This window comes from Lissotriton helveticus, chromosome 2_1, assembly GCF_964261635.1.
Source record: "Lissotriton helveticus chromosome 2_1, aLisHel1.1, whole genome shotgun sequence".
Classification (NCBI taxonomy): Eukaryota; Metazoa; Chordata; class Amphibia; order Caudata; family Salamandridae; genus Lissotriton; species Lissotriton helveticus.
The window spans coordinates 50820487-50832993 of NC_136059.1; the positions used below are offsets into that span (position 1 = coordinate 50820487).

Consider the following 12507-nt stretch of genomic DNA (forward strand, 5'->3'; position numbering starts at 1 on the left):
TTCCTGGTATTCCCCTGTGAGATAGCAGGGTATCCACAAGGTGAAAGTCAGGCATCCCGCCGCGAGGGGTCGTTGTGGAGATTAAGCAAGCTATTGCCCAGAGTCGCAGAGTGTGAACCCGTGAGTCAAGGAGGCACCGGGGCGAGAATTATCGAGTCCGTGGAATTTTTAGCCCAAGACCCGCCGAGGCGGGGAATTGAACCCTGGTCCAGGACCGATCTCAGCTTCCGGGTCTGCTGCCTCTAACCCCTGAGCCACACTTCTCCACAGAAAGAACGTGCAGTAGGTAAGTAGTGATATTCCTTTTATGATCCACTTCCATAGCTGCTCTGGAAGAAGGGGGGTGATAATTCCACACAAATAAAACAAATATTGACACGCTGCCCTTTTCAAATCATGGTTGTGCTCTGTTCTCATCTGTGAAAAAGCACATGGCAAAAGAGTGGGTGGCAATTTACTCTCTTATAGACTGAGCATGGAAACCTACAGGTGAGACCCTTCGAGGCACTTCGTTAACACTGTAAAAAGAACAATTGATGGACAGCATGATGAACAATGTCATACATTCACCCCAGTGCAGAGAACAGGGTTAAATCCATAATTTCTTTGCTCCCCATGCCATTCCAGTTTGGACCCAGCCATATGCAGTCTTGACCCTGTTCCATACGAGAAGAGTCCAGCCCGAACTGCCAGGCCAGGTCCTCCCTGGACCAGAAATAAGCATCCTGGGACCAATTTTGGGGTATCTCCCCATATCAGCCAGGCTAGCTTGACACCAATGGCATGGAGAGCACGGGACCCACGCCTGGGCATACCCGTCCCACTCGGGGTGACAAATGCAAAAAGAACAATTGTGGACGGAAGGCTAAACAATGTCAAACATTCACCCAAGTACAGAGATCTGGTTAACACTGCCTGAAGTGACGAGAAATGTTTCTATAGAGGGCTTCCTTCCTCATGGCTTTGCCACAAATTAGATGAAAATCTATACAGCTACTCGAAACTATGCACATCAGTGTGTACAGTGGCTTTAACACCTCTGTGGTCTAACCTGTGAAGTCTCTTTTCTGTTTAAAAAGATCAGGAGCGGACAGGACGCTTCAACCACAGAGTCACACAGAGGATCCTGTGAAGTGAGGAGGAGCCGATAGAGTTTGTAGCTCCCACACTCTTCTGGCCGAGGTCAATAATACCAGACAGAGAGCTGAACATACTAGAGGGAAGCAGCTGAATGCATCAGTGCAACAACAGGAATCCAGACAAAAGAGGTAATGGGGCTTGCAACTCAACTTCAGGAAATCAGGACACAAGAGGAACCTGGGCCAATCCAGCACGTTCAGGATCACGCAAGATGCTTCCAGCCAGTTGGGTGCAACCAAGATCGCATGGCCACGATGCAGCTGAAGATACTGAACAACCCCTTGAACGACGGCGATTGAAAGAAATGCAAGATGGCGACCAAACATCCAGACCAGCCTCAACATGGAGTGAGGAGCCTCCTTCTCCAGGGATCACAATAAATGCTATGTCTTCTTACTGGGCAATTAAGACATAGAGGAATGATTCAGTTAAGGGATGGACAGAGGCTGTAATCCTGATATACGTGTACAAAAACAAGTTGCCTCTGACACCATAAATTAAACAAACGTATTTCTTCCCAAACGATTTTTTAATTATCTTTGGGATATATGCATTTGTGTTTATCTTATTTTTTCATATTAAATTTGCAAAAGAATCATACCCGTCACTGGGCAAACTAGACCAACACTTTCTTGTCTTCTCTTTTCAATATGTACAAATAAACAATGAAAGTTTGTTTACGAAAGACAATGTGCCCATCAGTTATATAAAGTGCAAAATAAATTGGACATACAGTGCATTATACAATAAACAGTGCATCAAAAAATAATTCAAAGGTACATATACAAAAACTGAACATTACGTTCGGCAGAAAGAATAGTCCTGTTGACTTCTGTCACTTGTGGACAGGGGCAAGGGCAGATTGCTATGTTTTACTGTCCTCAAGCTTCCCTGCTTTTCTAGCCGAAGGAGAGGTCGGAAATATTACTCAGAACTCGAGGATAGGCCCTGGTTGTTTTATAAATAAAAAGAGGGCTGTTTCAGTCTAATTTTGGGACCTTATTTAAGCTCGGTTCAACCTGGAACCTCTCTCAGGTAGGCTTCCCTGAGCGGATTGAGAAAGCACTCAACGAACAGGTATAAGAGTACATTGAAGAAAACTGTGTGCTGGATGATACCCAATACGAGTTTTGGAAAAACCATAGCAGAGAATCCACCTTAGTGTTGGCCACCGAAGAGATCCGTGAAACACTGGACAAGGGAAGGGGAGGGGGGACTGCAGATTTGATTTTGCTGGACCGCTCTCCGTGATTTGATTCGGTCAGCCATGAGCTCCTGGTTGACCGTGTACAGAGTCTGGGGTTAGAGGATACAGCACTAGGTCTCCTCCAATCCTTTCTAGTCAATATAGAACATGCATGGCATTAGACAAATATATATCCAGGTCTTTCTCACTGCTCTGCGGAGTCCCTTAGGGCTTGGCACTGAGCCCGACATTGTTCAATCTTTGCACGCCATTGGCCTCACCTATCAAAAAATCTGGTTTCTCTTTAGCATCATACGCAGATGACACTCAAATTGTGGTGTGAGTAGCTAAGCATAATACCGAATCAGCTCTGCTTGGTGTTACGGAAGCTCTTAGGCAGCAGCTTGACTGCTGTGGAACGACAGTGCTCATCTTACTGGACTTGAGCGGGGCCGTCAACATGGTCTCACACTCCATCTTGGTGGATCGTCTTGAAGTCTCAGATATTGTAGGAGTGGCCTTTCAGTGGCTGATCTTATTTTTGAAGGATCGCTCATTCCAAGTCTTTTCACATACCACTAAATCTGATTCCGTAGCTCTAACATCAGGAGTACTGCACAGCTCAATTTCGAGACCTCTGCTTTTTAATCTTTACTTCGCCCTTGGGCGGACATTGCAGAAAAGTCTGGGTTGACTATTTTCTCTTACGCAGATGATACTCAGATAATTTTCTCTCTTTCATCTGCTCAGCATCAGGACTCTTCCTTGCTCCAGCTCGGACAGAGTAATATCTCTCTATGGATGTCCAGTAATGCTATAAAGCTGAACGGCTCAAAAACCGAGGTCCTTATTCTGGGAAACAATCCTGAACTCTGGGGAGCTAACCATTCGCCTGACTCTCGGGGCCTCTACCTGCTCCGGTTCCAAAGGCTAAGAACTTGGGTTTTATCATTGCTTATAATCTCTCTCTTAAATCTCAAGTGTCTGGAGTCACTGCAACACGCTTTGCGCTTCTCAAGTGTCTAAAAAAAAATCCTTTGGTTAATTCCACTCACAGCCCAAAGAACCGTAATGCACGCAATGGTGATCTCCAGACTTGACTATGGCAATGTACTGTACTTGGGCGCAGATAAGGTCGCCATTCGCCATTTACAGCTCATTCAAAACGTGGCCGCTTGCCTGCTTTTTCGGTTACCTCGACAAGCCTCTCTCTCTCCTTTGCTCCATCATCTTCATTGGCTTAAGGTAAACAAATGCATTGAGTTCAAGGCTCTATGTTTCGAGCTAAGCACAGCTTGGCTTCCTCGTACATACAAAGCCTGGTCAAATCTTACCTACCTACCCGTCAGTTGAGATCGACCAACCTCTTTTTTTTCTCTGTTGCCACAGTCCGGCGGACCCGTATGAGAGGCCACTCGATCTACCTTTGACCTAAACTGTGGAATTCCCTTCCTTTGGAAAGGGAATTTCCCTTCTCTTAGCTTTACGTAAAAAGTGAAAAACCTTTCTTTATAACCAGATATAATCCCTCTGTTTCAGATATCTTCAATCTCGCTTGCCCTGTTTAGCACCAGGAAACCCTGTTGGGTAGCTGTGCGCTTGATAAATCTTTTAAATAAATAAAATACATAAAAACATGAGAACAACTCAGACTTTGCATTTAGAACTTACATGAACAATGTAAGTAATTGGATGGACAATTGTCTTAAACTGAACGCTGCTAAAACTGAAGTCAACATCTTTGGCAATAACCCCTCATTCTGGATGCCAGAATGGTGGCCTCCTGAGTTAGACCTCCTACCTGAACCAGCAAATAAAGTTAAAAACCTGGGTTTCCTGCTAGATAGAGAGCTGAAGCATCAAGTGAATCAAATCACTTCTGCCTCTTTTTGTTCCTTGAGACATGTAGAAAAGATTGAACATGTTTGCCACCAGAGCTTTTGAAGATCGTAATCATCGCACTGCTACTCTCAAGTATCGATTACTGTACGAGCCAAACAACGTGTTAGGTTCAAGACTCTTTGCCTCGCGTACAAATCACTGCAGGGACCAGGGCCAGCCCAGTTCAAGGATAGCTCAAATGGTACACCCCAGGGAGGACGCTGCGCTCAGGTTCAGCTGTGAACCTTGTAGTTCCCCTTTTTAGGAGGACAACCTGGGGTGGGAAGAGCTTCTTCAGAACCACAGCTGTGCTTTGAAATAGCCTACCATTGGAACTAAAAGCTGCTCCTTCACTACTTGCCTTTAGAAAGACCTTGAAAAACTGGATCTTATCTCAGGCCTAGGAGATATCAGAGTATCTGCAGGAACCATCAGTCCTGTAGCTATATCCATTTCTACAGCGCCAAGATGCCCTCGGGCAAGTGATTGCGCTATATAAATCACTTTCACTTTCACTTCACTTTCCTCCTCAATCCAGGATTTTTCTGTTGAGGCAAAGAGGAAACATTTAGGATTCCAGGGAGAGGGGAGTGTCACAGAGCACAGGGACTGACAGACAGTCCTCTACAGACGTAGGTCCTGATTTAGATCTTAGGGGAAGGGTTACTCCGTCACAATGGTGACCGATATCCAGTCTATTGAAATATAATTCCCAGTATGTCCTATAGGGTTCATATTTTGGCAGACGGGTTATTCCTCACAGTCGTGATGGAGTAACCCGTCTGCCGAAATCTAAATTGGGTTCATACTGTCAAACAAAATGAGTCAACATACAGTGGGTGGGACATAGGGAGATTTAGCCAATTAGGACTATGAAGACAAGAACTTCTATGGGTCAGAACAAGGGTTTTTTGCTCTAAGAAAAGGGCGCACTGCTATGTATTTACGCTTTATATGCCAAAGAGTGGTAATTGTCCATAGAATTGAGGTGCAATCGGGTGAGGGGATAAACCCTATAACCCCCCAAAGAAGTGCTAACCCTGGCTAACACAGGATAATTATAACAACAAAATACCCATGCACACTCTAAAATTAGTTAAACAGTAATGTAAGTGTCGACATGTAAAACATTAAGGAGACAAAGGCCTGAAAAAACACACACTAATGATTATAAATTGGATCTATCCTTTTTGGCCACACACCAGAAACAGCTTATCGACTAGACGATTTTTATCCGGTCCAGGGCCCTGTCGGGTCGGAATTATCACCGACAGAGCGACCTTCCCATTCTAAATTCACCTTGTACAGCCCTGAAGAGTCGCAGGCTGACTGTGCCACACGCGACGAAACACGTGTCGGCTGGTTTTTCCGTGTCTGAACATTAAAAGACACTACACATCAACGCCTGAGTCGTCCAATTTATAATCATTATTGTGTGTTCTTTCAGGCCTTTGTCTCCTCAATGTTTTACATGTTGACACTGACATTACTGTTTAACTAATTTTAGAGTGTGCATGGGTATTTTGTTGTTATGAAGACATGAACCTTGTAGACACTGATGCCGCATATTATGACAAATAGCAAGGCAGCACATCGCTGAAGCATTATAGAGATGAGAAGGCCATGCTTCTAACGCTCACCTATCCCTGCCGCATGTGGATGGACAACACACAGGCAGAGCACAGCCGCAACCCCCGCATCCACGATATTTCCACCTGCGGTGAGGATGTCCTTCCCAGCCTTGGAACAGACATCTGTGAAAATGAAAGAGAGAAACAGGGCATGAGTAACACAAATGTAGAACACTCTGACTCCCTCTGTTCTTTCCCAAGAACAGCAACCAGGCAAACATTCTACCATTGGAACAAAGAAGCAACCAGGTCAACATTCCGTGAAATGAATACAGAAAAAAAACAGGACAACATCTCATCACCAGAATAAAGAAGTAAGGAGGCCAACGCTCCATGACATGAAACACAAGAAGTCAAAAAACTAAGCCAACATTCGATGGCATGACTCACAGAAAAAAAAACAGTCCAACATTTGATGTCATGATCCAAAGAAAAAGGCCAACATCCCGCTACATAAAACACAGGGAAAAAAAACAGATCAACGTTCCATTGCAAGAAACACAGAAACAACCAGGCCAAGATTCCATGATTTGAGATAAAACATAGGGGAAAAAAAAATCACACAGACTAACATTCAGAGATATGAAACACAGAAAAGAAAAAAACAGCCCAACATTTCATTACATGAAATACAGAGAAAACAGACCGACAGTCCATGAAATATTACACAGAAACATCAAAACAAAAGTTCTGTGATATGAACTGCAGGAAAAACAGGCCCACCTGACATAAACACACAAATTAAAAAACAGGCCAACATTCCATGACATAAAACAGATGCATCTTGGCCAGAATTCTATGAGCTGACCTCAGAAGCTACCAGGTTAACATTCCATCACTGGAAAACACGCAACATGCACATGTTCCATCACACTAGGAAGCATGCCAAGTCTATGGGTGGCTGGAGGTGGAGTCAAAAATCATCTCCTTAATTTCAAAACTTCTCTTTGTGCTCTTGCTGCAATGCACAATCTGTCTCTGTGGTTGTGTGTTTCAGTTGTATTTCCTTTCATTGTCGTCACCTTTGTTTAGTTTTGGTCTTAATCCTGCTGTTTTGGCTCTCAAGGAAGACTTTAGATCATGAATCTACCCATTTCATTTTAGACATGTTGACACTTTTTAGGGCGTAAACTAGATACATAAAGGATTTCTTCCTCCTCCAGACTACCACGACTAAAACTACAGGTGAGGTCAGACAGAGTAAGGCTATGTGCAGGGGTCCCAGAGGGTTGAACAGGAGGGCTGGGGTAGAGTCACTCACACGTCATGGTGAGATTCGTCCAGCCTCCTCCTGTCCCCTTCGACCATGGATCGGTTAGGATGGAAGAAGAAGCAAGTGTAGTGTAGTTCCTATATTCCCAATAGGCTCTGCGCATTGGAATAATATATCCTATAGATTTGACGTAAGACTGAGGTCAACTAGGTCTCTATCGAATATACTAAACTTAATTGTGTGTATGCCAGCTAACTTCGAGGTCACTAGAAACTCAAATACACAAGAAGGGATTAGTTTCTGACAACTGCATAAACATGACAACTTTGTTTCCCAAGAATAAGAATATATCTCTCAGAGTCGCGGAAACAATAGATAGCTAGTTCACTCAGCCAATCGTGCATGCTTCGTTTCAACAGAGCTTGTAGAGAAATAGAGAGACGGGTGTTTTCAATAAAAGGGATTATTGAACAGTCTTCTTACTCATGCATGAGAGGTGAACTGCTACAATCGTTATGCAGACTGCAAAGTATAATGCGTACAGCGTAAACAGTAATATGAAATAATACTGTAAGAGCATTGTATGGTTTCTAAGCCATATAAAAATACATTCATAAATAACATAGAATAAAATACTCAACTGGTGCTTCTAAAATACGCCTACCCCAATGTACGTACCTACCCTAAGTCTAGTACGAGGAAAGAAGTAAGTATTGTGTAGAAGAGGTTTAGTTTTTGGCCAAGAATCTACCAAAGGTTTCTCTAGGTTCTAATCAGCTCCATACCTTGGTTAGAATGAAGGAGGTCTGGTATCTCTGTCTCTGGACTCGATTCCCCAACACCCCGCAAGGGGAGCCGGAAACACTGGAGCTGGATTCTCGGCAGGAGACAGGCAGCTTCCTTATCAGTGCGTCAGCTGGAGAGTCGGCTTCCTTCAGCACTTGAAGTAGCCATGCCTGTATTTGGGTAGCATAGGCTATGCCTAAACAAGGCCTTGATTTATATGCCTATATAAGGGCAATGTGAATTGTACCTTTATAAAGGCATTAATCGGGAAAATTCCCTCGGAGCCTAAAACGCCACGCAACACAAGAAGCGTGCATCCGTGTCTAATAACACTAGAAAGGAAACGCTACATGCAGGGGGCTTCGGGGGTGGGACAGGATGGGTGGGGCAGAGTCACACATGTCATGGTCAGCCTCGTCCAGCCTCCTCCTATCCCCCTTTGATGATGGATCAGTTAGGATGGGGAAGAGTAACGCAAAAGCGTGCATCCGTGTCTAAAAAGAGTAGAGAGTAAAGGCTACACGCAGGGGTCCCAGAGGGTGGGACAGGAGTGCTGGGGCAGAGTCACTCACATGTCATGGTCAGCCTCGTCCAGCCTCCTCCTGTCCCCCTTTGACCATGGATCTGTTAGGATGGAAGAGAATCACGCAAGAAGCGTGCATCTGTGTCAATAAGAGTAGAGAGTAAAGGCTACTTACGTGCAGGGGGCGTAGAGGGTGGGACAGGAGGGCTGGGAAGAGTCACTCACATGTCACGGTAATCCCTATCTCTGGTGTAGTGTCCTGCTGGACACGTTCTAGTGTCCCGCCTGTGTTGTACCCACACTATACACCCACCCATCACAGGCGTCACCAGTCAGGTGACCCTGCAAATAAATGGGGCTGGGTGCACGTGCCTGGGGCCAGTTACAGTACCCTACTACAGTCTCCATGTGGGTCATCTGCAAATATGTAGGCCTAGTGCCAACTACTTTACGTCATGGTCACCCAAGGGAGATCTGGCTGACTGTAGGAGAGTCTTGCAAGAAGGGTCCATTCATGCCCGTTCATAACAGCAGACGGTAAAGAGTAAAGGCTGCATGCCGGAAACGAAAAGGTGGACAAAGAGGGCTGGGGCAGTCAACCAAGAAGCCATCAAGCATGCATCATAGTTAGGCTCTCCTGTTTTCAGTTTCTATTTTTGGTCAATTCTGGTGGGCTTTTTTCACTGATTTCAATACCTTAAAAAAATGTGGCTATCAGTGGTTACACATTTTCGCGCCATTAGAGACAACAGAAACAGTGTTTTCAGGTGTTTATAGAATGCTTTGCTTTTATTATTGCTGGCTTACTGCATTGATAGTGCATGGAATATAGACAGTGTACGTACAGTGTAAATGAGGTCCAAATACATTTTTACAAATCAAACTTATTGTAGTGCACTGAACAATACTTTTTCAGTGAGTCGTTGGTCATGCGTGCCTGCTCTCTCCTTCCCATGTAAACTTTATCTGTGAAAAGGCCCACTCAACATTGGCACTTGAGACGGGCAACACCAAAACAGCCAACATACAATTTGCTATCTCTGGCCACTGACATAGCTTTCCATTCCAATACTGGTGCACCTGAAGATTGCGATTCTCTGGGACAGATTCTGCAACATAGGAGTTGAACTGGGCGCACATGCCCGCGGACTTACTGAAGCAGTCAAAAATGAAGCAGCACTTTTGAAAGTCCAGAGAAAATTCCCCTTTATGGAAGGGATCTAGAACTTGTGAAGAGTACCAGAGTGAAGTTGCATCGACTTCAAATGCCATGGTTGGTGAAAGGACATTTCTATGCATCACTGTAAGCCATTTCTCATACATTTTCTGAATTGCTCCCCAACATTGCTTTGCTTACCAAGTGGCATTACCAAAGGTCAGCTCGTCATAAGCACACGACCAGTGTACTGCATGACGAGCTGAGCTCGTCATGAGCATGGAAGGGGTTAAGAATGGGCGGAAGGCTGCACTGAGGATCACCTGATCAGAGCAGAGGCAAACTAGGGTTACAACAAGACCTGTTGTAGGAATACACACCTGCACGAGGACAGTGGGCGGGAGTTCTGGGATCCAATGTTGGCGGGAGCTTCTCACTGGTGGTGTCACCCCTCATAGCTGCTGGGATGATAGACAACCCTACTGGACTCATATTCAACCCCATCACCAGGGATTCAGGCAAGATGGCCGGACTGATGACATCATCTCTGCCGGTTCCCCTGGTATGGGTAATGGGTCACTGAGGGAGTAAGGGAACCAATCCCACTTCAATAGTATGAAGCGGTCTGTCCAGACTATCGCCCAATCACTGGTGGCCTCATCCTCTCCACAAACACATAGCCATCGACCACCTTGCACGGATGTCCACTTGTCAGACAGAAGTAGTATCCAGAAGAATGCGGACATGCCGGCCACAGCCCGCAGGGGGTGAGATAAGGTCTTTCTAGAAGTGGCATTTCTAAGCTATTAATGACAACCCCACCTTTCCCACAAGGGAGGGGTTGTCAATATCAGTCCAATGAGAGTAAACAACATGAGGCTGCTCCACTGTAAGCCACCACTGCAGCTTAAAGTAATCTCAGCCATTCCACCATGTTAACCTATGGGGAGAGCAAACCTCATAGGAAGTGAAAACACACATGGGGGCTCTTCCCTACCTGGGCAGGGAACACATGTGTACCTGCCCTGCCTTTCACCTATCCCCTGCTCCACCCCTCAGGGGTGGTCTAGTCTTAGTGAAAGGCACTTTAAGCATTAGCCAATGGATTAGAAATGCCTACCTGAACATAAGTGCAATTACGCACACAAAGGGCTGCAATGGTTGTATTGACACGTTTGAAAGGCTATTCTGTGGGTGGCACAATCAGTGCTGTGGCCCACTAGTATCCAGTGGAGTAGCTGCGCTGGGTGTCTGGTATACCGCTTTACAGGGTACTCAGGGGTACAGCACCTAAACCAATCAGGTAAGCACTACTTCCTAGTATGGGTAGGAAGGGCGGGCATGCTTTCACACTGCATTAGAGTGGGAAAATGCACCAGAGTCCCAAGTCCACGAAAAGAGAATCAGCCAAAACCACCATGACGCTACTCCCTGCTGTAGGCTAAGACTGTAGTATTGAAAGTCATTCAGCAATTCCCTCATTTTGCTACATGGGAATAGTAGACCTAGGTAGGGAACCCCCACATTGGGATTATTCACTACCTGGGCAGGGAACACACATGTGTACCTGCCCTGCCTTTCCCCTCCCACTTGCCCCAACCCTCAGGGCTTACGCTAGTGGGTCCTAATGGCCCACTCAGCATTGGCAAATGGATTAGAAATGCCAACCTGAGCATAAGTGCAATTGCGCCAAAACAGGCTTGCGATGGCAGGCCCGATACATGTTTAAAGGTGATACTGGTGTTGCGGCCTACAAGTAGTCAGTGCAGTACCTGCTCTGGGTGTGTGGTGTACCTTTTTAAAGGGCACTCAAGGTACCACCCCTAAACCAATCAAATAAGCTCCACTTCCAAGCATAGGTAGGAAGGGTGTGTGCACTTTAACACTGCAGTACAGAACGAAAGTGCCCAAAGTCCTAAGGCTACAAAACGGGCATCAGCAAAAACCAGGAGTAAAAAAGCAAACGTTTTAGGGCAATTCCCTGAGAAGGGCCATGTCCAACAAGGACCTTGAGATAAGCAAGGTCATTGGTGGACGGGTGTGGGGGTGACCAGAAGCAGGAGATGCTGCTACAGGCTCTTCAAAAGCCTGGGGAGCACGTCGAGAAGGCATGTCTGTGGCTTCCCTTCCCATCACTATTTGATTTTAAGGCTTGCCACTGCTTGGCTCCTCGCAGTCGCAATACAGCTTTGATCAGTTTCTCTGAAAAGTAGCGAAACGTCTGGTGGAGGCCTGCCTTGCAGATAGTGCAGGGAGATCAGACCATGGCTGCTTATCATTCAACCAATGGGAGATGTGATCACATTTGTAAGTGGCTTTGATAAGCCAGGTTATAGTGTGCAAGGCAGCAGCTAGAGAGATAAGCACGGTGTCTCATACTGTGCGCAGCAAATCCAGACTTCTTTGGCAAAATGAAAATTTAGGAGTGAGAGGAAGGGCCTGAAGAAATAGGAACACCCCCGGACCCTACTAGGAAAGCCAAGAACTTAGGGGTGGTTAGGGATAGTAAACAAACTTTTGGGGAACAGGTTAGCAGAGTTGTTTCAACAAGCTTTTATCTCCTCAGAGTTTTGAGGAAAATACAATTCTTTCTACCTGAAGATAGTTTTAGGACAGCAGTCACAGTGCTCATTCTGTCTCGGCTGAACTACTGCAATAGTCTGTATTCGAATATTCACAAGAAACATCTAAACATACTCCAGCTGGTGCAAAATGTGGCAGCCAGGTTGCTAACTGGCACACCTAGGTTTGTCTCTGTTAGGAAGGAACTTAGGCAGCTTCACTGGCTCCCAGTGAAACAGCGTGCACAATTCAAAGTACTTTGCACGGTTTTTAAGTATCTTACTGGTAGGCGCCTTGCGATCCGCGGAGGCAAAGCAAGTGGCCGTCCCCAGAGTTAAAAAAGACAACTGGGGTGGCAGACGTTTCATCGCCTGTGCTGCTAAAGCTTGGAACAACCTACCATTGCATCTCAGGAATGATACTGAGCTC

The 12507-nt window shown here is 45.6% G+C and overlaps 1 protein-coding gene across 1 annotated transcript in view; it reads right to left on the bottom strand.

Moving 5' to 3' along the window:
- The window catches only part of GGT6 (gamma-glutamyltransferase 6), a 79166-nt gene that overhangs the window by 18680 nt on the left and 47979 nt on the right, over positions 1-12507 (bottom strand). Inside the window, exon 3 of the mRNA XM_078674458.1 lies at positions 5848-5961. Coding sequence (XP_078530584.1) covers positions 5848-5961 — 114 coding nt within the window. The remainder of the gene's footprint in view (positions 1-5847; positions 5962-12507) is intronic.